At 44.5% G+C, this 27,339-nt stretch overlaps 1 protein-coding gene across 6 annotated transcripts in view; it reads right to left on the minus strand.

Moving 5' to 3' along the window:
- The window catches only part of arhgap21 (Rho GTPase activating protein 21), a 182,279-nt gene that overhangs the window by 46,496 nt on the left and 108,444 nt on the right, over positions 1 to 27,339 (minus strand). For all 6 annotated transcript variants that reach the window (XM_033015808.1, XM_033015799.1, XM_033015814.1 and 3 more), the window contains 4 exons: positions 10,377 to 10,535; positions 9,903 to 10,002; positions 9,762 to 9,804; positions 5,313 to 5,438 (listed from right to left, as the gene is read on the minus strand). In XM_033015808.1, the coding sequence (XP_032871699.1) occupies positions 5,313 to 5,438; positions 9,762 to 9,804; positions 9,903 to 10,002; positions 10,377 to 10,535 (428 nt within the window). The remainder of the gene's footprint in view (positions 1 to 5,312; positions 5,439 to 9,761; positions 9,805 to 9,902; positions 10,003 to 10,376; positions 10,536 to 27,339) is intronic.

Here is a 27,339-nt window from a genome sequence, read left to right on the forward strand (position 1 = left end):
CCACCAGCTAATCGAAACTCATGGTGCCCACCGTGACAAACACCGGCTCCATCCCCCCCCCCCCCCCCCCCCGCTGCAGCCCGGCGGCAGCAGCGAGCAGGCAGGCAGGTGGGTGGGTTGACAGGGCAGGGATGGGGCGAGCAGCAGCAGCGGGCGGGCGGGCATGGACCGAATGGCAGCAGCTGGTGGTCGGACAGGATGGGGACAGGCTGAGCGGCGGCTGAGCCGGAGTGAGCAGAGGGAGGGAGGGAGAATCGGGCTGCAGGATGGCCGAGCAGTTTGCGCGGAGTTTGAGTAACTCACACACACACACGATGCAAACTGGTCAAATCGTCGAGTCAACAAGATCTATACCACAGCTAATAATGAATCTGTGGAGGAAGGAACAGTAGATGCTGCTTTTTATGGATGGAGGGAGGGTAGGGGGAAGGAGAGGGAGAGGTGAGGGAGGGATTGGGGGAGGGGAGGAGAGGGGAAGGATCCTGGGGAGGTGGGGAGGGGGGGGGGATTGAGGGAGAGGAAGTGGGGGAGAGGAGGGAGAGGAGGAGAGGGAAGGATCCTGGGGAGGTGAGGAGGATTGAGGGAGTGGAGGGGGGTGGTAGGGAGTGGGGAATAGAGGGAGAGGATGGCAGTGGGGGAGGTCAGGAGGGATAGTGGGGGGGATAGAGGGGAAAAGAGGGAAAATGCTAATGTAACCCCACTTTTTAAAAAAGGAGGGAGAGAAAACGGGGAATTACAGACCAGTTAGTCTAACATCGGTAGTGGGGAAACTGCTAGAATCAGTTATTAAAGATGGGATAGCAGCACATTTGGAAAGTGGTGAAATCATTGGACAAAGTCAGCATGGATTTACAAAAGGTAAATCATGTCTGACAAATCTTATAGAATTTTTCGAGGATGTAACTAGTAGAGTGGATAAGGGAGAACCAGTGGATGTGTTATATCTGGACTTTCAGAAGGCTTTCGACAAGGTCCCACATAAGAGATTAGTATACAAACTTAAAGCACGCGGTATTGGGGGTTCAGTATTGATGTGGATAGAGAATGGCTGGCAGGCAGGAAGCAAAGAGTAGGAGTAAACGGGTCCTTTTCACAATGGCAGGCAGTGACTAGTGGGGTACCGCAAGGCTCATTGCTGGGACCCCAGCTATTTACAATATATATTAATGATTTGGACGAGGGAATTGAATGCAACATCTCCAAGTTTGCGGATGACACGAAGCTGGGGGGCAGTGTTAGCTGTGAGGAGGATGCTAGGAGGCTGCAAGGTGACTTGGATAGGCTGGGTGAGTGGGCAAATGTTTGGCAGATGCAGTATAATGTGGATAAATGTGAGGTATCCACTTTGGTGGCAAAAACAGGAAAGTAGACTATTATCTGAATGGTGGCCGATTAGGAAAGGGGGAGATGCAACGAGACCTGGGTGTCATGGTACACCAGTCATTGAAAGTAGGCATGCAGGTGCAGCAGGCAGTGAAGAAAGCGAATGGTGTGTTAGCATTCACAGCAAAAGGATTTGAGTATAGGAGCAGGGAGGTTCTACTGCAGTTGTACAGGGTCTTGGTGAGACCACACCTGGAGTATTGCGTACAGTTTTGGTCTCCTAATCTGAGGAAAGATTCTTGCCATTGAGGGAGTACAGAGAAGGTTCACCAGATTGATTCCTGGGATGTCAGGACTTTCATATGAAGAAAGACCGGATAGATTCGGCTTGTACTCGCTTGAATTTAGGAGATTGAGGGGTTATCTTATAGAAACTTACAAAATTCTTAAGGGGTTGGACAGGCTAGATGCAGGAAGATTGTTCCCGATGTTGGGGAAGTCCAGAACAAGGGGTCACAGTTTAAGGATAGGGGGGGAATCCTTTAGGACCGAGATGAGGAAAACATTTTTCACACAGAGAGTGGTGAATCTCTGGAATTCTCTGCCACAGAAGGTAGTTGAGGCCAGTTCATTGGCTATATTTAAGAGGGAGTTAGATGTGGCCCTTGTGGCTAAAGGGATCAGGGGGTATGGAGAGAAGGCAGGTACAGGATACTGAGTTGGATGATCAGTCATGATCATATTGAATGGCGGTGCAGGCTCGAAGGGCCGAATGGCCTTCTCCTGCACGTATTTTCTATGTTTCTATGAAAAGAGGGGGATAGGGATGGGAGAGGATTTAGGTAGGGAGGGAGTGACAGGGTAGGGGAAAGGAGAGGGAGGGAGAGGTGAGGGGGGGATTGGGGGAGGGGAGGAGGAGAGGGGAAAGAAGTGGGAGGGTGAAAGGGAGGGGGAGGGAGTGCTGGGGGATGAGGAGAAATGAGCCGTGCCTGTGCAGTTGGGGGCTATGCGTGAGTGGTGCAATATTGCATTGGGGGGGGAAGGGCTGCATTGGGGGAAAAGGTGAGTGGCAGAATATTGCATTGGGGAACGGGTTGCGTTGGGGGACCAGGCCTCCCGTGTGACAGGGACCCAACGGGTCCTACTTAGTCTAGTCTCAGTTATATCCTCATCATGGTGCAAAAGAGTAACATACTTGCAATAGAATGTGTGCAAACAAGTTTCACCAGATTGATTGATGAGACACAAGGGTGAGTGACAAACAGGCCTAAACACTCTGGAGCTTAGGAGTAAGTACAGAGATGCAGCTGGTAGAGCTGCAACCTCACAGCACTAGAGACCCAGGTTCGATCCTGACTTCGGGTACTGTCTGTGTAGAGTTTGTATGCATTTATGTATGTTAGAGTTTGTTTGTTTGTATATATACCCAAAGGCTAGGTAGCTCAGTCAGTAGAGCATCAGACTTTCAATCTCAGGGTCCACGGTTTGAGTCCTTGTTCAGCTGCTGAGTTTACATTGCATGTTGGCAGCCAAGCACGATACTTATATTTTTGACACATAGGTGGGTGGGATTGTATATAGTGAAGATGGTTATTAAAAATTACAACAGGATCTTGATCGGTTGGGCAGCTGGGCCGAGGAATGGTTGATGGAATTTAATACAGAGAAATATGAGGTGGTGCATTCTGAGAAGTCTAACATGCGCTGGACCTACACAGTGAATGGGAAGGCACCGGAGAGTGTAGAGCAGAGGGATTTAGGAGTGCAGGTACATAGTTCCTTCAAAGTGGTGTCACAGATAGATAGGGTGGTCAAAAAGACTTTTGGCACATTGGCCTTCATCAGTCAAAGTATTGAGTATGGAAGTTGGAAGGTCATGTTATCATGAGAGGAATCGATCGAGTAGATGCACAGAATCTCTTGCCCAGAGTAGGGGAATCCAGGACCAACGAACGTGGGTTCAAGGTGAAGGAGAAACGATTTAATAGGAATCTGAGGGGGTGACGTTTTCACACAAAGGGTGGTGGGTGTATGGAACAGGCTACCAGAGGAAGTAGTTGAGGCTGGGAATATCCCAGAAACAGTTTAAGAAACAGTTAGACAGGTACATGGATAGGGAACGGGAAGGTTCCGGAGAGACTTTCCGCAGAGACCTCTCCCTCCGTAACTCCCTGGTCAATTTGTCCCTTCCCACCCAAACCACCCCCTCTCCGGGCACTTTCCCTTGCAACCGCAAGAAATGCTACACTTGTCGCTTTACCTCCCCCCTTGACTCCATTCAAGGATCCAAGCAGTCTTTCCAGGTGCAGCATAGGTTCACCTGCACCTCCTCCAACCTCATCTATTGCATCCGCTGCTCTACATCGGTGATCCCTAAGGGGAGGCTTGGCGATCGCTTCGCCGAACACCTCCGCTCGGTTCGCAATAACCAACCTGATCTCCCGGTGGCTCAGCACTTCAACTCTCCCTCCCATTCCAAATCTGACCTTTCTGTCCTGGACCTCCTCCATGGCCAGATGGAGGAGCAGCACCTCATATTTCAATAGACAATAGGTGCAGGAGCAGGCCATTTCGCCCTTCGAGCCAGCACCGCCATTCAATGTGATCATGGCTGATCATCCCCAATCAGTACCCCGTTCCTGCCTTCTCCCCATATCCCCTGACTCCGCTATTTTTAAGTTTCGCTTGGGCAGTTTGCACCCCAACGGTATGAACATTGACTTCTCTAATTTCAGGTAGTCTTTACTATCTCCTCCCCTTCTCAGCGCTCCCTCAGCCCTCTGGCTCCACCACTTCCTTTCTTCCTCCCGCCCGCCCCCCCCCCCCCCCCCCCCACCCACCCTCACATCAGTTTGAAGAAGGGTTTTGACCTAAAACGTTGCCTATTTCCTTCGCTCCATAGATGCTGCCACACCGCTGAGTTTCTCCAGCATTTTTGTCTACATGGATAGGACTAGTTTGGAGGGATATGGATCAAGCGCAGGCAGCTGGGACATGTTGGCCGGTGTGGGGAAGTTGGGCCGAAGGGCCTGTTTCCACACTGTATCACTCTATGACAATGAGTCTATAACTATGTTGCAGTTATATACGACGTTGGTAAGGCCACATTTAGAGTATTCTGTTCAGTTTTGGGCGCTGTGGTATAGGAAAGATGTTGCCAAGTTGGAAAGGGTGCAGAGACGATTCACGACGATGATGCCTAAGCTATAAGGAGAAGTTGAGCAAGCTAGGACTCTATTCCTTGGAGTGCAGGAGAGTGTGACGATGGTGGATCTTATAGATGGAGGGTGATCTTGTAGAGGTACACAAAATCATGAGGAATAGATCAGGTAAATGCACAGAGTCTCTTGCCCAGAGTAGGGGAATCGAGAACCAAACAAAGTGAGGGGGGAAATATTTAATAGGAACCTGAGGGTTTACTTGTTTTACACAAAGGGTGGTGGGTGTATGGAAGAAGCTGCTGGATGAGGTAGTTAAGGCAGGCACTATCGTAACATTTAAGAAACATTTAGACCAGTACATGGATAGGATATGTTTAGAAGGGTATAGGCCAAACACAGTCAGGTGTAGATGGGACACGTTGGTCAGTGTGGGCAAGTTGGGCCGAGGGGCCTGTTTCCACACTGTATAACTCCTTGTGACCACATGGGTTTCTCCAAGTGCTCCAGTTTCTTTCCAAATCCCAAAGATGTGTGGGTGTGTAGGTTAATTGGCTGAGGTTCCAGTGGTTGGGACCCCTTTTCTCAGTAAACAATTGGAAGTTGGTGGAGAAAAACTAGTCACAATAACTACTTACCAATTGGGATCAGAATCATACCAAAGTGTCAGTATATTGATGTTTGATATATTGATGTATTCATATTTAATCTCATGAAAAGCAATATTTATTCCCAGTATTATATGAACTGGACATTTTCTATTTTCTTTATATTAAATTTTAATCATACTTTCAATAAATTAGACTTGACATAGTCATGAAAATTCATTACCTTTCCTTTTTCTGTAAGAATCTGCCGAAACTGCAGCCATCCTTCCTTCGAACCATCGCTAAAGCTGTCTGATGATGAATCTCTTCTTGGGCTCACATCTTCTGAAAATTTCAAGCTCTCAGAGGCCTAAAGAAAATGGTAGAGAAATAGTGCAAATATTCCTTAACGATAGAAAAAAATAACAGCAGATTTAAATAATTTTTCCAGAAACATTATTTCAGCTATGTTGTAACACATGGGGTGACACAATAATGATAGATTACGATTACCAACTAATTTTTTTAATTCAAATTAGACATCTTCCCATAACATCTTCTCATTCCAAGTTCAGAAAACCCATTTTAAGCATCCGCCTTTCAATAATATGTGAGAAGCATGCCAACAGACTGCAGTAATGCTTCATACTGTGCAGACTGCTCAACATTGGTATTACAATGTCTTCTAACAGTGTGCCACTGTACTCAGCCTACATAGACAGAAATGTGATACCAATCTTTGTTTTCACTTTCTAAGGGACCTTTGTTCCAGTGAACATCATAAGTATCAGGCTAATTTACTTATATTCATGCTTATAAAAAAATCATTTGGGGAGAAAAGAAGTGTTGTGAGAATTTAATTAAAAATTAACAAATGTTCTTTTGAAAGTCTAGCTTCTGGACAGTTCTAATAGGCATAGGAATGGAGTGGTTAAGTTACTGTGCTAACCATTCCCAATAAGACAATTGGGGGGAATTAATTCAAATAATTAAAAATCCAGACTCGGAATATCATAAATAACCAACTATTTCATTGATACCCTTCAAAGAAGAAAATCTGACATCTTCTGACGATGGTTTCATAACATGAAAAATTAATGCTGTTTCTCTTTATATGGATGCTGCCCGACCTGCCGAGTGTTTCTAGCTCTGTTGTTATTTCAGGTTTTGCAGCACCCTTCTGTTCTTTTATTTTTTTTAATCTTTACCTGGGTTGCAGATATATAACTCCACAAAAAACAATGTGGTTAATTCTAAAATGTCTCCTCTGTTTAGTGACAACAAGATGACAAGACTGTCATGGTCATGCACATTCATGAAGAGATTATCAAGGAATTGGTAATCATGGGCCTAACTATTAAGCTTCATATCTGGTGTTTGTTTTCGTCGAAGTAGAGGTGACCGAAGGAGGACCTGATTGAGATGCACAAAATTAGGAAGGCCATGGATAGGCTAGATAATAGTAAACCTTTCTCCGGAGCACATAGGTTTAAAGATAAGGGTTAAAAGATTTTGAGAGGATTTGATAAAGAATATTTTCATCCAGCAGGTGGTTGAAGTCTTCAGTAAATTGCCTGAGGGGGTTGGTGAAGACACATGCTCTCACAACAACTTAGCAGCATTTAGATGAGCACTTGGAACACCATGGCAATAAAAGGCTGTGGCCGAGTTTGATAAAGGAACTTGAGGTTAAGGAGCCATTAGGAGGTAGTGACCATAATATGGTCAAGTTTAATCTACAATTGGAGAGGGAGAATGGTAAATCGGAGGTGTCAGTGTTACAGTTGAATAAATGAGACTATGGAGCCATGAGGGAGGAGTTGGCCAAAGTTGACTGGAAAGATACCCTAGCAGGGATGACAGTGGAACAACAATGGCAGGTATTTGTCGTTTGTTATTTGTTGTGGGGGGACTTGATAGAGGTCTTTAAAATGATGAGAGGGATAGACAGAGTTGACGTGGTTAAGCTTTTCCCACTGAGAGTAGGGAAGATTCAAACAAGAGGACATGACTTGAGAATTAAGGGACAGAAGTTTAGGGGTAACATGAGGGGGAACTTCTTTACTCAGAGAGTGGTAGCTGTGTGGAATGAGCTTCCAGTGAAGGTGGTGGAGGCAGGTTCGATCTTATCATTTAAAAATAAATTGGATAGTTATATGGACGGGAAAGGAATGGAGGGTTATGGTCTGAATGCAGGTAGATGGGACTAGGGGAGAATACGTGTTCGGCACAGACTAGAAGGGCCATGATGGCCTGTTTCCGTGCTGTAATAGTTATATGGTTATATGGTATTTCTGGGAATAATACAGAAGGTGCAGGATCAGTTCATTCCAAAGAGGAAGAAAGATTCCAAGGGGAGTAAGGGTCGATCGTGGTTGACAAGGGACGTCAGGGACAGTATAAAAATAAAAGAGAAGTACAACGTAGCAAAGATGAGCGGGAAGCAGGAGGATTGGGTAATGTTTAAAGAGCAACAGAAGATAACTAAAAAGGCCATATGGGGAGAAAAGATGAGGTATGAAGGTAAGCTAGCCAAGAATATAAAAGAGGATAGTAAAAGCTTCTTTAGGTATGTGAAGAGGAAAAAAATAGTTAAGACCAAAGTTGGACCCTTGAAGACTGAAAAAGGTGAATTTATTATGGGGAACAAGGAAATGGCAGATGAGTTGAACAGGTACGTTGGATCCATCTTCACTAAGGAGGACACAAACAATCTTCATGATATACAAGTGGCCAGAGTATCTGGGGTGACGGAGGAACTGAAGGAAATCCACATTAGGTAGGAAATGGTGTTGGGTAGACTGATGGGACTGAAAGCTGATAAATCCCCAGGGCATGATGGTCTGCATCCCAGGGTACTTAAGGAAGTGGCTCTAGAAATCGTGGATGCATTGGAGATAATTTTCCAATGTTCTATAGATTCAGGATCAGTTCCTGTGGATTGGGGGGTAGCTAATGTTATCCCACTTTTTAAGAAAGGCGGGAGAGACACCAGGGAATTATAGGCCAGTTAGCCTGACATCGGCGGTCGGGAAGATTATATCAATTATAAAAGATAAAATAGCGACACATTTGGATAGCAGTAACAGGATCGGTCTGAGTCAGCATGGATTTACAAAATCATGCTTGACTAATCTTCTGGAATTGTTTGAGGATGTAACTACGAAAATGGACAAGGGAGAGCCAGTGGATGTAATGTACCTGGACTTTCAGAAAACATTTGATAAGGTCCCACATAGGAGATTAGTGGGCAAAACTAGGGCAAATGGTATTGGGGGTAGAGTGCTGACATGGATAGAAAATTGGTTGGCAGACAGGAAACAAAGAGTAGGGATTAACGGGTCCCTTTCAGAATGGCAGGCAGTGACTAGTGGGGTACAGCAAGGCTCGGTGCTGGGACCGCAGCTATTTACAATATACACCAATGATTTAGATGAATGGATTCAAAGTAACATTAGCAAATTTGCAGATGACACAAAGCTGAGTGGCAGTGTGAACTCAGAGGAGGATGCTATGAGAATGCAGGGTGACTTGGACAGGTAGCGTGTGGGCAGATGCATGGCAGATGCAGTTTAATGTGGATAAATGTGAGGTTATCCACTTTGGTAGCAAAAACAGGAAGGCAGTTTATTATCTAAATGTTGTCAAGTTGTGAAAAGGGGAAGTACAATGGAATCTGGGAGTCCTTGTTCATCAGTCAATTAAAGTAAGCATGCAGATACAGCAGGTAGTGAAGAAAGCAAATGGCATGTTGGTCTTTATAACAAGAGGAGTTGAATATAGGAGCAAAGAGGTCCTTCTGCAGTTGTACAGAGCCCTAGTGCGACCACACCTGGAGTATTGTGTGCAGTTTTCGTCCCATAATTTGAGGAAGGATATTCTTGCTTTTGAGGGAGTGCAGCATAGGTTTATAAGGTTAATTCCCGGGATGGCGGGACTGTCATATGCTGAGAGAATTGAGCGGCTGGGCTTGTATACTCTGGAGTTTAGAAGGATGAGAGGATATCTTATTGAAACATATAAGATTATTAAGGGTTTGGACACGCTAGAGGCAGGAACATGTTCCCGATGTTGGGGGAGTCCAGTACCAGGGGCCGCAGTTTAAGAATAAGGGGTAAACCATTTAGAACGGAGACGAGGAAACACTTTTTTTCACAGAGAGTTGTGAGTCTGTGGAATTCTCTGCCTCAGAGGTCGGTTCTCTGGATAGTTTCAAGAGAGAGCTAGATAGGGCTCTTAAAGATAGCGGAGTCAGGGGATATGGGGTGAAGGCAGGAACGGGATACTGATTGGGGATGATCAGCCATGATCACATTGAATGGGGGGTGCTGGCTCGAAGGGCCAAATGACCTATTGTCTATTGAGTTCTGAACTGAACATAATTTTATTTTAGCAACCTACAGAGGAAAGTTCATGTCAGCATTCTTAACATTGATGCAAAATATTATTTGTCACAAAAAGAGGTTGTGAAAAAATTAGGAAGATTAATATTATATATAGCTTTTAATTTTGGAAATCACCTCGTACACCTCTGCAGTGCTGGGTTAATGATTTCAGACATTGTATATTTGAATCTTAAAAGTTACTACCTTGTTTTTTTTACATTATGGGAACCTTTAATTGAAGTGTGGTGGGGAAATGAATGAATGGAGGTGGAATAATGCAGTTCAATTTTGTTTTTCACATTACAAACCTTCTTCAATCCTTTCAGGCTGGTCACTTGCTTCAATGATTTTCTGTAAAAAAAAATCATTAAAAAGCGAATTAATTCTTCAATTAATTATTTCTATCATCAAAATTCAAGAAAAACTGCCTATATGAATCAGTAACTTACAACTTTTCTTCTTTATAATTATCTAATCCTTCATCATATGACTTTGATCTCTCAGTTTTTCCACTGGGCTTTGAATCAGGAGTCGAAGTTCTGATGGCATCTGAAGGAAATTCTTACAATTAATAATGTAACATGATCACATTCAATAATTTGTAGCAATTGCATTGACTACAGATGATGACTGCTATTTTGCCATTCAGGTAACTGAATTCATAAATTACTACCCAAAAATTTGAGAAAATCCAAATATATAAAATCCGGAATAAAATTTGCTCACATAAAATTTATACGAATTATTTTTCTTTTCAACTCTCATTTCTTCATGCCAGCGCAGATTATGTGGCTTCACAAGGAAAATCGTGATACAGACTATTTTCTAGGAATGCAACCCCCCTCCCCCGCCTCATTCCGTAAATTGGGGGTTGCCTGTAAAAGCTGCCCATTTCCAGATTAAATTTGTATCTAAGCACTCACCTTGATCATGTGATAACTGACGACGAATAAAAGGGGATGGTTTAGTCGGGCTGGAAGGTACTGCTGCTGTCCTTAGTATTTCAGAGACTCCAGCTGAAATTACTGCTGATGCAGGAATGTGAGCAGATTCATGATCAATACTGGGACTTGTAGGTTCATCTAGGAATAATGTTAAGAACATCATAAATTTTCAACCATTAAATATGTAATTTCATTCATGCATATACGAATATACTATATCACATTCAAAAATCAAATGTTACAGAAATAACAGAATTTTATGAAAAAAAATCAATATAAAATGGTAGGTTTGAACAAATAGTTGTAAAAATTTGCAGAATAATATATTTTCTTATTAGCACATACCCTGCATCAGATTTTATATATTCCATGGTGAGCATTTTATGTACATTATTTACAGCACTATTTGTAAAGTGCTAAAATTATATAATTACAGATAAATCCACATTTTCCAGAAAATCTTGAAATACAGGAATAGTGGGAGGACTGGCTGATGAAGTTCAATCTGAGCAAGAGCGAGGCGATGCACTTTGGGAGGTTCAATGAAAGGGGAAGATGCATGGTTGATAGCAAGACCTTTAACAGCATTGATGCACATATATGGTCTATATGGTCCATAATAGTGGCAACACCGTGTGCGGACGGGATATCGAAGGACGAGAAGCCAAAGCGAAGAAGTGGAAGCCAAGATACCAAACGGAAACGATGCCGAAAAGCCAAATAACCGAACGGACACGTTGCTGAAAAGCCAAATAACCGAATGGGCAACTCAGCCTGGACAGGCAGCATCTCCGGAGGGAAGGAATGGGTGACGTTTCGGGTCTGAACTGAACTCTCGTCGGTGAGAGTACTTGTGATTGTCTGAAGAAGGGTCTCTACCCAAAACGTCACCCATTCCTTCTATCCAGAGATGCTGCCTGTCCCGCTGAGTTACTCCAGCTTTTTGTGTCTATCTTCAATTCTATCCCCACCACCCTCCTGTCTCCCCTGGCCAGTGGTGTGATGGACCAATCGAGGACAAGGTCTCGGACAAATCCCATCCCCAGAGATGTCATGTCCGTTATTTGGCTTTTCGGCATCACGTCCGTTCGGTTATTTGGCTTTTCAGTGACACGTCCGTTCTGTATCTTCGTCACTTCGGCTTCTCATCCTTCGACGCTCCGTCTGGGTACCATGGATAGAGTGGTAAAGGGTGCATATGGTGTGTTTGGCCACATTGGCTAGGGCATTGAATATAAGACAGACCATCACACCCAACCTCCATTCTATTGACCCCATTTATACTTCACGCTGCCTCGACAAGGCCAGCAGCATAATCAAGGACAAGTCGCACCCAGGCCACTCCCTCTTCTCCCTTCTCCCATCAGATAATAGGTATAGAAGTGTGAAAACGCACACCACCAGATTCAGGGACAGTTTCTTCACAGCTGTTATCAAGCAACTGAATCATCCTATCACAACCAGAGAGTAGTGCTGAACGTACACAAAATTGCTGGGGAAACTCAGCGGGTGCAGCAGCATCTATGGAGCGAAGGAAATAGGCGACGTTTCGGGCCGAAACCCTTCTTCCAGTAGTGCTGAACTACTATCTACCTCTTTGATGACCCTCGGACTACCCTTGATCGGACTTTGCTGGCACTAAACGTTATTCCCTTATCATGTATCTATACACTGTAAATGGATTGATTGCAATCATGTATTGTCTTTCTGCTGACTGGTTAGCAGGCAACAAAAAAGCTTTTCACAGTAACTCGGTACACGTGGCAACAGACTAAACTGAGGAGTTAGTAAGTCATAATGTAGCTCAAGAAGACTTAGGTGAGCCCACCTATGGAATTTTGTGTGCAGTTCTGGTCGCCCCTGTAAAGGAAGGATATGGAAGCTTTGGAGAGAGTGCAAAAGAGCTTTATTAAATTGCTACGTTGGTTAGGAGGTCATGTAAAATAAAAAGGTGAAAAAACTGGAATGGGTTACTCTCGAATACCAGATTCAGGGGAGACTTGATAGTCATAGGTCACACAACATGGAAACAGGCCCTTTCGCCCAATTTCTCCATGCTCACCAGCATGCCCCATCTGCACTAGTCTCACCTGTATGCATTTGGCCAATATCCCTCTCAGCCTATCCGACCTGCGTATCAGTCCAAATATTTTTAAAACACTACTAGACTAAGTGGGACGAGTTGGATCCCTAACCCCAACGCAACCCATTCCCCCAACGCAAAATTCCACCACTCACCCATAGCCCCCAACTGCGCTGGCGCGGCTCATTTCCACTCACCCCCAGCACTCTCCCCTTCCTCCTCACTCTTCTTTCTCCTCCTCCCCTCCCCCAATCTCTCCATCACCTCTCCTTTCCTTTCCCCAACTCTCAGTCACCCCTCCCTCCCTCCATAACTCCTCTTCCCTCCCCCCTCCTATCCCTCTATCCCCCACCTCCACACTCCTCACCTCCCCCTATCCCCCACTATCCCTCCTCACCACCCCACTGCCCTCCTATCCCTCTATTTCCCCTCCTACCCCACTCTCCCTCCTCACCTCTCCCACTTTCCCCTCCTCCCTACCCCCTCCTTTCCTCAATCCCAGTCTCCTTCCTCACCCCCCCCTTTCCCCCCTCTCCCTCCCTACCCCCTTCTCTCCCTCAATCCACAAGTCTCCCTCCTCACCTCCCCCACTTCCCCCCCCACCTCAATCCCCCAGTCTCCTTCCTCACCTCCCCCACTTTCCCCCCTCTCCCTCCCTACCCCCTCCTCTCCCTCAATCCCCAAGTCGCCCTCCTCACCTCCTCCACTCCCCCCCCCCCCACACCCTCCTTCAAACCCCCCAGTCTCCCTCCTCACCTCCTTCACTTCCCCCCTCCCTCTCCCTCCCTACCTCCTCCTCTCCCTCAATTCCCCTCACCTCCCCAGGATCTCGAGGTTTCCGCTCCTCTGACCGGAGGTTGCCTTGACCGGAAGCCACGCCGAGCAACGCCGGGCGCCACCGGTGACTGACAGCGGATGCGGCCAATCACTGCGGCGATGTTGCAGGAAGGGGCTTGCCATCCCTGGGGTGACAGACTGGAGAGGAGACCAATCTGCGCATGCTCGTTTTTAAAGATTTTTAAACCTTAATAACTTTTTAAATATACCACCAATCGGAACAAAACTTGTTACACTTGCAGCACAGGGGAATGGTGAGTAAGGCGAAAAATCGTAGCGTTATCGTGTACCGTTTTCGCGCAAATGTAAAAACAACACAAACCGGAAGATAACAAGATGAGAGTTTTAGTTATGTATAGATTATAGTACCTGCTTCTTGCAGCTCGTTCCATACACCTACCACCCTTTGTGCAAAAGAGTTGCCCCTCAGGTTCCTATTACATTTTTCCCACCTCACCTTAGAAACATAGAAAATAGGTGCAGGAGTAGGCCATTCGGTCCTTCGAGCCTGCACCGCCATTCAATACGATCATGGCTGATCATCCAACTCAGTATCCTGTACCTGCCTTCTCTCCATACCCCCTGATCCCTTTAGCCACAAGGACCACATCTAACTCCCTCTTAAATATAGCCAATGAACTGGCCTCGACTACCCTCTGTGGCAGAGAATTCCAGAGATTCACCACTCTCTGTGTGAAAAATGTTTTTCGCATCTCGGTCCTAAAAGATTTCCCCCTTATCCTTAAACTGTGACCCCTTATTCTGGACTTCCCCAACATCGGGAACAATCCTCCTGCATCTAGCCTGTCCAACCCCTTAAGAATTTTGTAAGTTTTTATAAGATCCCCCCCCAATCTTCTAAATTCTAGCGAGTACAAGCTTAGTCTATCCAGTCTTTCTTCATATGAAAGTCCTGACATCCCAGGAATCAGTCTGGTGAACCTTCTCTGTACTCCCCCTATGGCAAGAATGTCGTTCCTCAGATTAGGAGACCAAAACTTTACGCAATACTCCAGGTGTGGTCTCACCAAGACCCTGTACAACTGCAGTAGAACCTCCCTGCTCCTATACTCAAATCCTTTTGCTACGAATGCTAACATACCATTCACTTTCTTCACTGCCTGCTGCACCTGCATGCCTACTTTCAATGACTGGTGTACCATGACACCCAGGACTCGTTGCATCTCCCCTTTTCCTAATCGGCCACAGATAATAGTCTACTTTCCTGTTTTTGCCACCAAAGTGGATAACCTCACATTTATCCACATTATACTGCATCTGCCATGCATTTACCCACTCACCCAGCCTATCCAAGTCACCTTGTATCCTCCTCACAGCTAACACTGCCCCCCAGCTTCGTGTCATCCGCAAATCTGGACATGTTGCATTCAATTCCCTCGACCAAATCATTAATATACATTGTAAATAGCTGGGGTCCCAGCACTGAGCCTTGCGGTACCCCACTAGTCACTGCCTGCCATTCTGAAAAGGACCCGTTTACTCCTACTCTTTGCTTCCTGCCTACCAGCCAGTTCTCTATCCACATCAATACTGAACCCCCAATACCGCATGCTTTAAGTTTGTATACTAATCTCTTATGTGGGACCTTGTCGAAAGCCTTCTGAAAGTCCAGATATAACACATCCACTGGTTCTCCCTTATCCACTCTACTAGTTACATCCTCGAAAATTTTTATAAGATTCGTCAGACATGATTTACCTTTTATAAATCCATCCATCCACTTTCCAAATGTGCTGCTATCCCATCTTTAATAACTGACTCTAGCAATTTCCCCACTACCGATGTTAGACTAACTGGTCTGTAATTCCCCGTTTTCTCTCTCCCTCCCATTTTAAAAAGTGGGGTTACATTAGCTACCCTCCAAACCTCAGGAACTACTCCAGAATCTAAAGAATTTTGAAAAATTATCACTAATGCATCCACTTTTTCTGGGGCTACTTCCTTAAGTACTCTGGGATGCAGCCTATCTGGCCCTGGGGATTTATCGGCCTTTAATCCATTCAATTTACCTAACACCACATATCGGCTAACCTGGATTTCACTCAGTTCCTCCATCTCATTTGAACCCCGGTCCCCTGCTATTTCCGGCAGATTATTTATGTCTTCCTTAGTGAAGACAGAACCAAAGTAGTTATTTAATTGGTCTGCCATGTCCTTGTTCCCCATGATCAATTCACCTGTTTCTGACTGCAAGGAACCTACATTTGTTTTAACTAATCTTTTCTCTTCACATATCTATAAAAACATTCATCCATGCAGTCTTTAAATGTCTTCCATTGCCTATTCACTGTCAACCCTTTAAGAATCAATTGCCAGTCTATCTTGGCCAATTCATGTCTCATACCTTCAAAGTTACCATTCTTTAAGTTCAGAACCCTTGTTTCTGAATTAATTATGTCACTCTCCATCCTAATGAAGAACTCAACCATATTATGGTCACTCTTGCCCAAGGGGCCATGCACAACAAGACTGTTAACTAACCCTTCCTTATTACTCAATACCCAGTCTAGAATAGCCTGCTCTCTCGTTGGTTCCTCTACAGGTTGGTTTAGAAAACTATCCCGCATACATTCCAAGAAATCCTCTTCCTCAGCACCCCTGCCAATTTGATTCACCCAATCTATATGTAGATTGAAGTCACCCATTATAACTGTTTTACCTTTGTTGCACGCATTTCTAATTTCCTGTTTGATGCCATCCCCAACTCCACTACTACTGTTAGGTGGCCTGTAAACAACTCCCACTAGCGTTTTCTGCCCCTTAGTGTTTCGCAGCTCTACCCATATCGATTCCACATCCTCCAAGCTAATGTCCTTCCTTTCTATTGCGTTAATCTCCTCTCTAACCAGCAACGCTACCCCACCTCCTTTTCCTTTCTGTCTATCCCTCCTGAATATTGAATATCCCTGGATGTTCACCTCCCACCCCTGGTCACCCTGGAGCCATGTCCCCGTGATCCCAACTATATCATAGTCATTAATAGCTATCTGCACATTCAACTCATCCACCTTATTACGAATGCTCCTTACATTGAGACACAAAGCCTTCAGGCTTGTTTTTACAACACTCTTACCCCTTATACAATTATGTTGAAAAGTGGCTCTTTTTGATTTTTGCCCTGGATTTGTCTGCATGCCACTTTTACTTTTCACCTTGCTACCTATTGCTTCTACCCTCATTTTCAGATTCAGATTCAACTTTAATTCTCATTGTCCGTGTACAGTACAGAGACAACAAAATGCATTTTACACCCCTCTGTCTCTCCGCTCACACATTTAAGAAACCCTTTCCCTTTAACTCTATCCTCGACTATCCCATTTGACACCCCACCCCCTTATTTCCTTAAACCTATGTCCTCTGGTTCTTGGTACCCCTACTCTGCGTAAAAGACTGTGCAATTACCCTATTTATTCCTCAATTCCCCCTATCTCCTCCACCAAGAAAATGTGCAGGGCAAGTTTTTTTTACACAGAGAGTCGTGGATGACTAAAACGCACTGACAGGGCTGGTGGTGAAGGCAGATATGATCATGGCATTTAAGTGGCTTTTAAATGTGGATACGCTGGGAATAGAAGGGCGTGGATCATGTGTTGACAGATGCACTTCGGCCCGTTCTTGTGCTGTACTTTTCTATGTGGCATGTATGCGATTTAACCCAATATTTTTGGACAGGAATTCAATATTTAGACTACAACATGCAGCCAGGTTCAATATGCAGTGCGTATTACATATTGGGACTTAAGGATACATGTTAAATCCAATAATTTGTAAAGTGATGGTGAACACATTTTCTTTCCTACCATGTACTCTTACATTTTCTTATATATCGAGAAAGTAAATACACACTCTGGCAATGTAGATAGCACAGAGGCTTGGCAGAAGTCATTTGAGATATTAAATGCAAAGAAAATAGCTTTTATTAAATACCCCAAGCAGTCATAAAATAGAAAGCTATTTCCCAGACTTGAAATAAACACCCGAGCTGGCTTTCTTCAATTGAATTATGCTTTTCAACATCAACTCAAACAAAATAAATCGAAAGAGCACATGAAAACTCACTCTTATTTCAGCACAACATATACACTGAAAGGTGAATTCAAAACTTTGTTGGAAAGTCATTTCCTGCAAGTTAGGATTTGTTAACTGCATAATATTCTAAACCGGTTTCTTAAAACCAAGCAACTAATGACTCAAACATAGATCATACAAGTCACCATTCCCTATATATAAGTAAATTCCACTCAGATATAGTTTGTGATATTATCTACTATCCCTACCATTCTCTTGCAATAAACAGTCAATATATCATTTAACTTGCCAAGCGCAAAGGACACGTAAAAACACCAGGTTTAATAGCAGGCTTCAACAAAATTCAAAGTAATTAATCAATGAAACAAAGGGAACATACAAGACTACTTGCACTGACCAATAAACTATGAGATATTGTGTACTTTTTGAGACAATGTAAAACATACCAAAGTCCCATGAGAAAATACTACACATACCAGAAAACTAAAATTTAAAAAATTAAATGCTGGAAATAACACAATTACTACAGCTCCAGCAGACCTTACTATGAGCATTGCAATTGATTATCTCCTCAGATCACTTGCATTCATAAAAGCACTTTACGATCTCACTAAGGGTTTCTATTTGCTTTCTATGATATGGTGAACAAAACCGTACAAAGTTAATTGATTCTTTATACAATTCCAGTGACTTTACTGTTTTTATATCATGTAAACAATTTAATTATCTGTCTTTCAAATAGATGACAAAAATGATTATGTGGAAACCACTTCCAACATGAAACCAATTGAAAATGATGCATTCTGGCTTTGAAATGGATGCCAAAACAATAGAAATCAATTTCTATTAAATAAATTCCAAACCAGATATTTTAAAAAAATAAATAAGAACAAGGACATATCTAAAATAATAAATAGAAATAAATCGGAATTCAGGGTCGGCTAATCAGCATTGCCGTATAAATAAGAACCAAGATTGACTTGTGTAAGTACACAAAATGGTGGAGAAACTCAGCGGGTGCAGCAGCATCTATGCAGCAAAGGAAATAGGCAAAGTTTCGGGACGAAACCCTTCATCAGACTTTAAGTGTAATCGGTCTACAAACTGTGTTCTTGAAATAAATAACTGAAACACTCCTTGGACTGATGCCAAAGAGCTAAGTTTGTGACAAACGTGAAAAACACACATTCTTCATTGTTGTTAGGCCCTTCGGCCCAACTCGCCCACACCGGCCAACAATGTCCCAGCTACCCTAGTCCAACTTGCCTGGAGTTGGTCAATAACCCTCCAAACCTGTCCTATCCATGTACCTGTCCAATTGTTTCTTAAATCATGGGATAGTCCCAGCCTCAACTACCTCCTCTGGCAGCTTGTTCCATACACCCACCACCCTTTTTGTGAAAAAGGTTACCCCTCGGATTCCTATTGAATCTTTTCCCCTTCACCTTAACCTACAGTGCCCTCCATAATATTTCGGACAAAGACCCATCATTTATTTATTTGCCTCTGTACTCCACAATTTGCGATTTGTAATAGAACAAAAATCACATGATTTAAGTGCACATTGTCAAATTGTCAGAAATGTATAAAGACCATTTTTATACATTTTGGTTTCTCCATGTAGAAATTACAGCTGTGTTTATACATAGTCCCCCCCCATGTCAGGGCACCATAATATTTGGGACACATGGCTTCACAGGTGTTTGTAATTGCTCAGGCGTGTTTAATTGCCTCCTTATTGCAGGTATAAGAGAGCTCTCAGCACCTAGTGTTTCCTCCACTCTTTCCATCACATTTGGAAGCTTTTATTGCTGTTTATCAACATGAGGACCAAAGTTGTGCCAATGAAAGTCAACAGAGCTATTATGAGACTGAGACACAAATAATACTGTTAGAGACATCAGCCAAACCTTAGGCTTACCAAAATCAACTGTTTGGAACATCAATAAGAAGAAAGAGAGCACTGGTGAGCTTACTAATCGCAAAGGGACAGGCAGGCCAAGGGAGACCTCCACAGCTGATGACAGAAGAATTCTCTCTATAATAAAGAGAAATCCCCAAACACCTGTCCGACAGATCTGAAACACTCTTCAGGAGTCAGGTGTGGATTTGTCAATGACCACTGTCTGCAGAAGACTACATGAACAGAAATACAGAGGCTGTACTGCAAGATGCAAACCACTGGTTAGCCGCATAATAGGATGGCCAGGTTACAGTTTGCCAAAAAGTACTTAAAAGAGCAACCACTGTTCTGGAAAAAGGTCTTGTGGACAGTTGAGACGAAGATTAACTTATATCAGAGTGATGGCAAGAGCAAAGTATGGAGGAGAGAAGGAACTGCCCAAGATCCAAAGCATATCACCTCATCTGTGAAACACGGTGGTGGGGGTGTTATGGCCTGGGCATATATGGCTGCTGAAGGTACTGGCTCACTTATCGTCATTGATGATACAACTGTTGATGGTAGTAGCATAATGAATTCTAAAGTGTATAGACACATTCTATCTGCTCAAGTTCAAATAAATGCCTCAAAACTCTATGGAGCTATGGCCGGCTAAAAAATGGTCAATTCTTGAGTGTCAATCACCCGATCTGAACCCAATTGAGCATGTATTTTTTATGCTGAAGAGAAAACTGAAGGGGACTAGCCCCCCCAAACAAGCATAAGCTAAAGATGGCTGCAATACAGGTCTGGCAGAGCATCACCAGAGAAGACACCCAGCAACTGGTGATGTCCATGAATTGCAGACTTCAAGCAGTCAAGCAGTCATTGCGTGCAAAGGATATGCAACAAAATACTAAACATGACAACTTTCATTTACGTGACATTGCTGTGTCCCAAACATTATAGTGCCCTAAAATGGGGGGACTGTGTATAAACTGCTGTAATTTCCACGTGGTGAAACCAAAATGTATGAAAAATGGCCTTTACTGTATAAAGTATTACTTCTGTGTACAAAATTCCATCAACCATTCCTCCGCCCACATGGCCAATCAATCCAGATCCTGCTGCAATCGTTCACAACCATCTTCACTATCTGCAAAACCACTAACTTTTGTATCACCAGCAAACTTGCTAATCTTGCCCTGGATGTTCTCATCCAAATCATTGATGTAGATGACAAACAGTAACGGGCCCAGCACCAAACCCTGTGGCACACCACTAGTCATAGGCCTCCTTTCTGAGAAGCAACCTTCCATGGAGCCAATTTGCTATCCATTCAGCTATCTCTCCTTGGATCTAACCTTCCAGAGGAGCTTACCATGCGGCAGCTTGTCGATTGCCTTACCAAAGTCCATGTACACATCTACAGCTCTTTTTGCTCACATCTTCAAAAAATCAATCAGATTTGCGAGACACAACCTCCCGCGTACAAAGCCATGCTGACTGTCCCAAATCAGCCCTTGCCCATCCAAATGCTTGTATATCCTATCCCTCAGAATACTCTCCAGTAACTTACCAACTACAGATGTTAAGCTCACCGGCCCATTGTTCCCAGCATTTTCCCTGCAGCCCTTCTTGAAAAGAGGCACAACATATGCCAATCTCCAATCCTCTGGCACCTCTCCTCTATTTAAGGACAACTCATAAATTTCAACCAGGGCTCCCACAATTTCCTCTCTAGTTAGCCCCAATGTCCTTGGATATATCTGTTCAGGCCCTGGAGATTTGTCTACCTTCAAACATGACAGTACCTTCAATACTTCCTCGACGGTAACCCTGACTGCTCTCATGACATTTCCAGTGACTGCTCCAATTTCCTCCGTCCTACTGTCTTTCTCCTTGGTAAATACAGAGGAGAAATACTCATTGAGGACCTTGCCCATCTCCTGTGGCTCCACACAGAGGTGCCCACTTTTATTCCCGAGAGGTCCCATTCTCCTCCAGTTAACCTTTTCCCCCTAATGTATTTATAAAATCTTTTAGGATTGTCTTTTATGCTACCCGCCAGAGCTATCTCCTGGCCCCTTCTTGCCCTTCTGATCTCCTTTTTTAGTTTGCTCCTTAGTTCCCAAAACTCCTCCAGGGATGCACTTGATCCCAGCTGCCTATAACTGTCCCATGTATCCTCCTTGTTTTTGACTAACGTCTCAATTTCCCTCGTCAGCTAAGCTTCCTTACGCTTGCCTGCTTCGTACACGAGGGACTATCCCTCGCCCTCACTTCGGTAAATCCGACCATACCGCGGTGCTGCTTCTTCCTGCCTACAGGCAGCAATTGAAGAGCGCACCCCCAGAAGTGAGAACAGTACAGAGCTGGTCGGGGGGGGGGGGGGGGGGGGGGGGGGGGGGGCAGAGGAACAACTCCAGGACTGTTTGGAGTCTGTAGACTGGGCAATGTTCAAGGACTCGGCAACGGACTTGAACGAATACGCCACAGTCGTTACAGACTTCGTAAAGAAATGTGTGGAGGACTGCATCCCTACAAAAACCTTCCGAGTGTTTCCCAATCAGAAACCTTGGATGAACTTTGAGATCCGCACTCTTCTGAAGTCCAGACACAGGGCATTCACTTCCGATGATACAGTGGCCTACATGAAGTCCAGATACGACCTTGGTAAGGCCATCAAAAAGGCCAAAAGGGACTTCTGCTCCAAACTGGAGGATGAGACAGATGTTCGGCAGCTGTGGCGGGGCCTGAATGCAATCACCTCCTACAAGGCGAAACCAGGAGGCAGCCCGAATATCGGCGAAACATCACTCCCTGACGAGCTCAATGTGTTTTACGCACGCTTTGATAGGGAGAATACTGATGTGCCTTCCCGATCGATCCCCCATTCACTGTGTTGGCATTTCAGTCTCAGTCACAGAGGCCGACGTCAGGAAATCCTTCAGAGGGGTGAACTCCCGAAAAGCGCCTGGACCTGATGGTATACCTGGTCGTGTTCTAAAAACCTGTGCGGCCCAACTGACTGGAGTTTTTACGGACATTTTCAACCTCTCACTTCTGAGGTCTGAGGTCCCCACCTGCTTTAAAAGGGCATCAATTATACCAGTGCCCAAGAAGAGTAAGGTGACTTGCCTTAATGACTATCGACCAGTGGCACTAACGCCGGTGGTGATGAAGTGCTTTGAGAGGTTGATCATGGAGCAAATCAACTCCTACCTCGACAAAAACCTGGACCCACTGCAGTTCGCTTACCGCCACAACAGATCAACGGTGGATGCGATCTCGCTGGCCCTCCACTCCGCTCTGGACCACTTGGACAACAAAAACTCATATGTCAGGCTGTTATTCATCGATTACAGCTTGGCATTTAACACAATCATCCCCTCCAAGCTGGTAGAACTGGGTCTCTGCGCATCCCTCTGCAATTGGATCCTCGACTTCCTCATTCACAGACCACAGTCTGTTCGTATTGGTGGAAATGTGTCAGCCTCGATAACAATCAGCACGGGAGCACCTCAAGGCTGCGTGCTCAGCCCCCTGCTGTACTCACTCTATACTCATGACTGCGTAGTCAGTCACAGTGCGAACTCCATCATCAAGTTCGCTGACGAAACCACTGTTGTGGGGCGTATCACTGATGGGGATGAGTCAAAGTATAGAAGAGAGATCGAGCAACTGTCCATATCGTGCCAGCGCAATAACCTGGCCCTCAACACCAGCAAAACCAAGGAACTGATTGTGGACTTTGGAAGGAGTAGGAGGGGGACCCACAGCCCCATTTATATCAACGGGTCGATGGTTGAAAGGGTCAAGAGCTTCAAATTCCTGGGCGTGCACATCTCTGAAGATCTTTCCTGGTCCGATAACACTAATGCAATTATCAAGAATGCTCATCAGCGCCTCTACTTCCTGAGAAGATTACGGAGAGTCGGTTTGTCAAGGAAGACTCTCTCTAACTTCTACAGGTGCACAGTAGAGAGCATGCTGACCGGTTGCATCGTGGCTTGGTTCAGCAATTTGAGCGCCCTGGAGAGGAAAAGACTACAAAAAGTAGTAAACACTGCCCAGTCCATCATCGGCTCTGACCTTCCTTTCATCGAGGGGATTTATCGCAGTCGCTGCCTCAGAAAGGCTGGCAGTATCATCAAAGACCCACACCATCCTGGCCACACACTCATCTCCCTGCTACCTTCAGGTAGAAGGTACAGGAGCCTGAAGACTGCAACAACCAGGTTCAGTAATAGCTACTTCCCCACAGCCATCAGGCTATTAAACCTGGCTCGGACAAAACTCTGATTATTAATAACCCATTTCTGTTATTTGCACTTTATCAGTATTTATTCATGTGTGTATATATTTATATAATGGTATATGGACACGCTTATCTGTTTTGTAGTAAATGCCTACTATGTTCTGTGTGCTTAAGCAAGGCAAGAATTTCATTGTCCTATACAGGGACACATGACAATAAACTCACTTGAACTTGAACATTCTGAGCTTTCTTCAGTACACTTTTAGAAACATCCCACTTGGCCAACGTTCCTTTCCCCTCAAATAACCAGTCAACTTGAGCGAAACCTTCTCTCATGCTCTCAAAGTTGGCCTTACCCCAGTTGAGCATTTTAACATGTGGACCCTCTCCGTCCCGATCCATAACTATCTTAAACCTAATCGAACTGTGGTCCCTTGTCCAAAAATGCTCCTCCACACACACTTCATTAACTTGCCCTTCCCAATTTCGCAATACTAGATCCAGCGTTGCCCTCTCACGTGTGGGGGCCTCCACATACTATTTAAGAAAACTCTCCTTTTGAGGAATTGCACCCCATCTAAACCCTTCACGCTATGATTTTCCCAGTCTATATTGGGAAAGTTGAAATCCCCTACTACAACAACTTTATTTGACCTGCAGCTGTCAAAAAGCTCCCGGCACATTTGCTCTTCTAATTCTCGTTGACTATTTGGGGGTGTGTACTACACCCCCAACAAGGTGATCATCCCTTTCATGTTCTTCAGCTCCACCCATATAGCCTTTCTAGACAAACCGTCTGTAATATCACCTCTGAACACAGCCGTGAATCAACTCCTGCACTGCTAAGTGGGGAGCTGGTGTAGGTGTGATGGGAACATAGGTACTGTCACAAAATACTATTGTCTGCTGCTACAAATCATTCATGGCTTGTGGTGGAATGACCGACTACGAAACCTTGTAAGATAGACACAAAATGCTGGAGGAACTCTGTGGGACAGGCAGCATCTCTCATGAGAAGGAATGGGTGACGTTTCGGTTCGTCCAGAGATGCTGCCTGTCCCGCTCAGTTACTCCAGCATTTTGTATCTATCTTTGATATAAACCAGCATCTGCAGTTCCTTCATACACATTATAAAAGCTAGTACTTGGGCAGGCTGTGGTGAGTGGTGCAGAGATGTAGGGTTCAGAGCTGCACTTAGTGAGCGTGGGGCATAGATAACAATATGCAGCACCTGCTCCATGATAGACTGGCTAGATTCTTACAGTCACAACACTGCTTGTTGGAGCTGATGGATGATGACATCTTCTCTTTCTTTGTTGAGTGCACAGCTCTCCACAGGCACAAAGGTAGACCTTGGGCTTGTTCCAGTAGAGACATCTGCAAGCTGGAAAGAGCTGTGCAGCCAAAGTAGGAAACTGTTGTCTTGCTCTCTTTATACCACCCAACATAAAGTGACGTGAGAGACTATAGGTTCTAGGTAGTATATTCGCACATGGAACCAGTTCATTGGAATAGCTCACACTCATTGTGCTGGCCAGAGTGCTATCCCAGGTCTTTCCAAAGCCAGTCCTCATCAGGGAACCACCCACTACAAGCAGAGGACAACCCATCATTGTAGTAAGGATTTTATTCCAGGTCGTGGTATAGCTGTGCTGTCAGTGGAAATTTACGAAATGGAAATCATGTTTAACTATTTTCCTTTTGAAGTATAACTAGTCAGATACATTAATGAGAACCAAAGGATAGGCTCTATTCTGATATTTGCACGCTTCCATGCCCTTTAATTTTACGTACTGACTTTTTACATGGGATCTCACAAAAGCCTTCTGAAATTCATGTACTGGCATGAACTGAGAATGAGATGACACAGAGGAAATGGAGAGCAGGAAGAGCAGGTCTTTTTTTAGGTGGCAGGCAGTGACACGTCGCACACCACAGGATCAGTGCTTGGCCCCACTAGACACAATAAAGCTGACGTTCAGGTGTAGTAAGTAGTTAGCAAGGCAAGTGGTATGTAGGCCTTAGGTGCAAGAGGATTTGAGTACTTGAGCAAGAATGTGTTGCTGCACCTTGTTGAGATTCATGTGTAGGACCAGGTGTTACAATCCCTAAGATTTCACTCCAATTGACATTCTTGGGTATGACCACTAGGTGAATTTGTTAACAATCAGATACATCTTCAGTTGTGTACCTCAACGTCACTGGGTGTTTAGGCTTTTTATCACAGGACACCCTCAGTCGAGGCAGGCCCACCGCAGGTTGATCAGACCTGGGTGTGTCTTATTGTTAGCCTCTAGATGGTCACGTGTCAGCCCAGACAGCATCTTTCCTTTTCAGCCACAGCCAGTGACTGCTCCGTTCGGCGGCATTGGCAAGTTATTTTATTGCCCTTTGACTCCTACTTCCCTCAGGTGCCTTGCGGTGGAACTGGCTACAAAGCCCCTGCACCCCACCTCCACTGGACACACCCTTACCCTCCAACCTCTCTCCTCTGCCTCTGCTGCAAGGTTTGAATATCGAAGCTTTTTCCTTTCATAAGCCTCGTCCACAGCCTCCTCCCATGGGACTGTCAGCTCAATGATGAAAACATGATTATCTACAAAGTATCTATTGTAGATAATCTACTGTATCCTCTGTTCCAGGTGTGGATTCCCGTATATCGGCGAGACCATGATCATTTCACTGAACATCTCCGCCCAGTCTGCCTAAACCTATCTGTTTCCTGGTTGTTAAACACTTTAACTCCCCCCTACCATTCCCAAACTGACCTTTCTATCCTGGGCCTCCTTCATTGTCAGAGTGAGGCCCGGTGCAAATTGGAGGAGCAGCATCTCATATTTCTGTATGATTTTTTGTCTGTAAGGTAATCCTGTTAGTCTTTGTCCAAGATGGCTGCCGTGAAGGGAGAGTGGACGCTGGCGCGCTTTAGCTGCCGCTGCTCTCTCTTCACATTGTGTTTTTGATTTTTGTTTTTGGATTAAATTCTGTTTTTAATTTGTGTTTCTGTGATGTCTTTATTATTTATTTTATTCTGATTATATGTTTATATTTCCTGCTAACCTATGTAAGGTGTCCTTGAGATGTCTGAAAGGCGCCCAATAAATAAAATGTATTATTATTATTATTATATTTCGCTTGGGCAGTTTACACCCCAGCAGTATGAACATTGACTTCTCTAACTTCAAATAACTCTTGCTTTCCCTCTCTCTCTCTCTCCATCCCCTCCCCCTTCCCAGTTCTCAGACCAGTCAATTCAATTCAATTTCAATTTGAAAACTTTATTGGCATGATAAAAAAACATTGTTATATTGCCAAAGTATAAAACATGACATACATATGTCTTACTGTCTCTGACTACATTTTATCTGTTTGCTTTGTTGATACCTTCTCCCAACTAACACTGATCTATTCTACATTTTCTGTCGATTTCTATTCCCTTTGTCCTGTTATCACACCTTGCACTTCCTTATCTATATACCACCCACCCCCCTGACATCAGTCTAAAGAAGGGTCTCAACCCGACACGTCATCCATTATTTCTCTCCAGAGATGCTACCTGGCCCACTGAGTTTCTCCAGCATTTTGTGTTTATCAGAGAACATCCCTGCCTGAGGCCATCTGTTGCCACCCTGATGTGACCAAGTTTTCTGTTGCATCCAGTTCCCCTCCCCTCTACAATCAGTCTGAAGAAGTGTCCCGACCCGAAATGTCACCTATCCATTTTCTCCTGAGATGCTGCCTGACCTCAAGCATTTTGTGTCTATCTTTGGTGTAAACCAGCAGTTCCTTCCAACAGCAATGAATACATGTTTTAATCACAATTTCAGG

The sequence above is a fragment of the Amblyraja radiata genome, chromosome 2 (genome assembly GCF_010909765.2).
Source record: "Amblyraja radiata isolate CabotCenter1 chromosome 2, sAmbRad1.1.pri, whole genome shotgun sequence".
NCBI lineage: Eukaryota > Metazoa > Chordata > Chondrichthyes > Rajiformes > Rajidae > Amblyraja > Amblyraja radiata.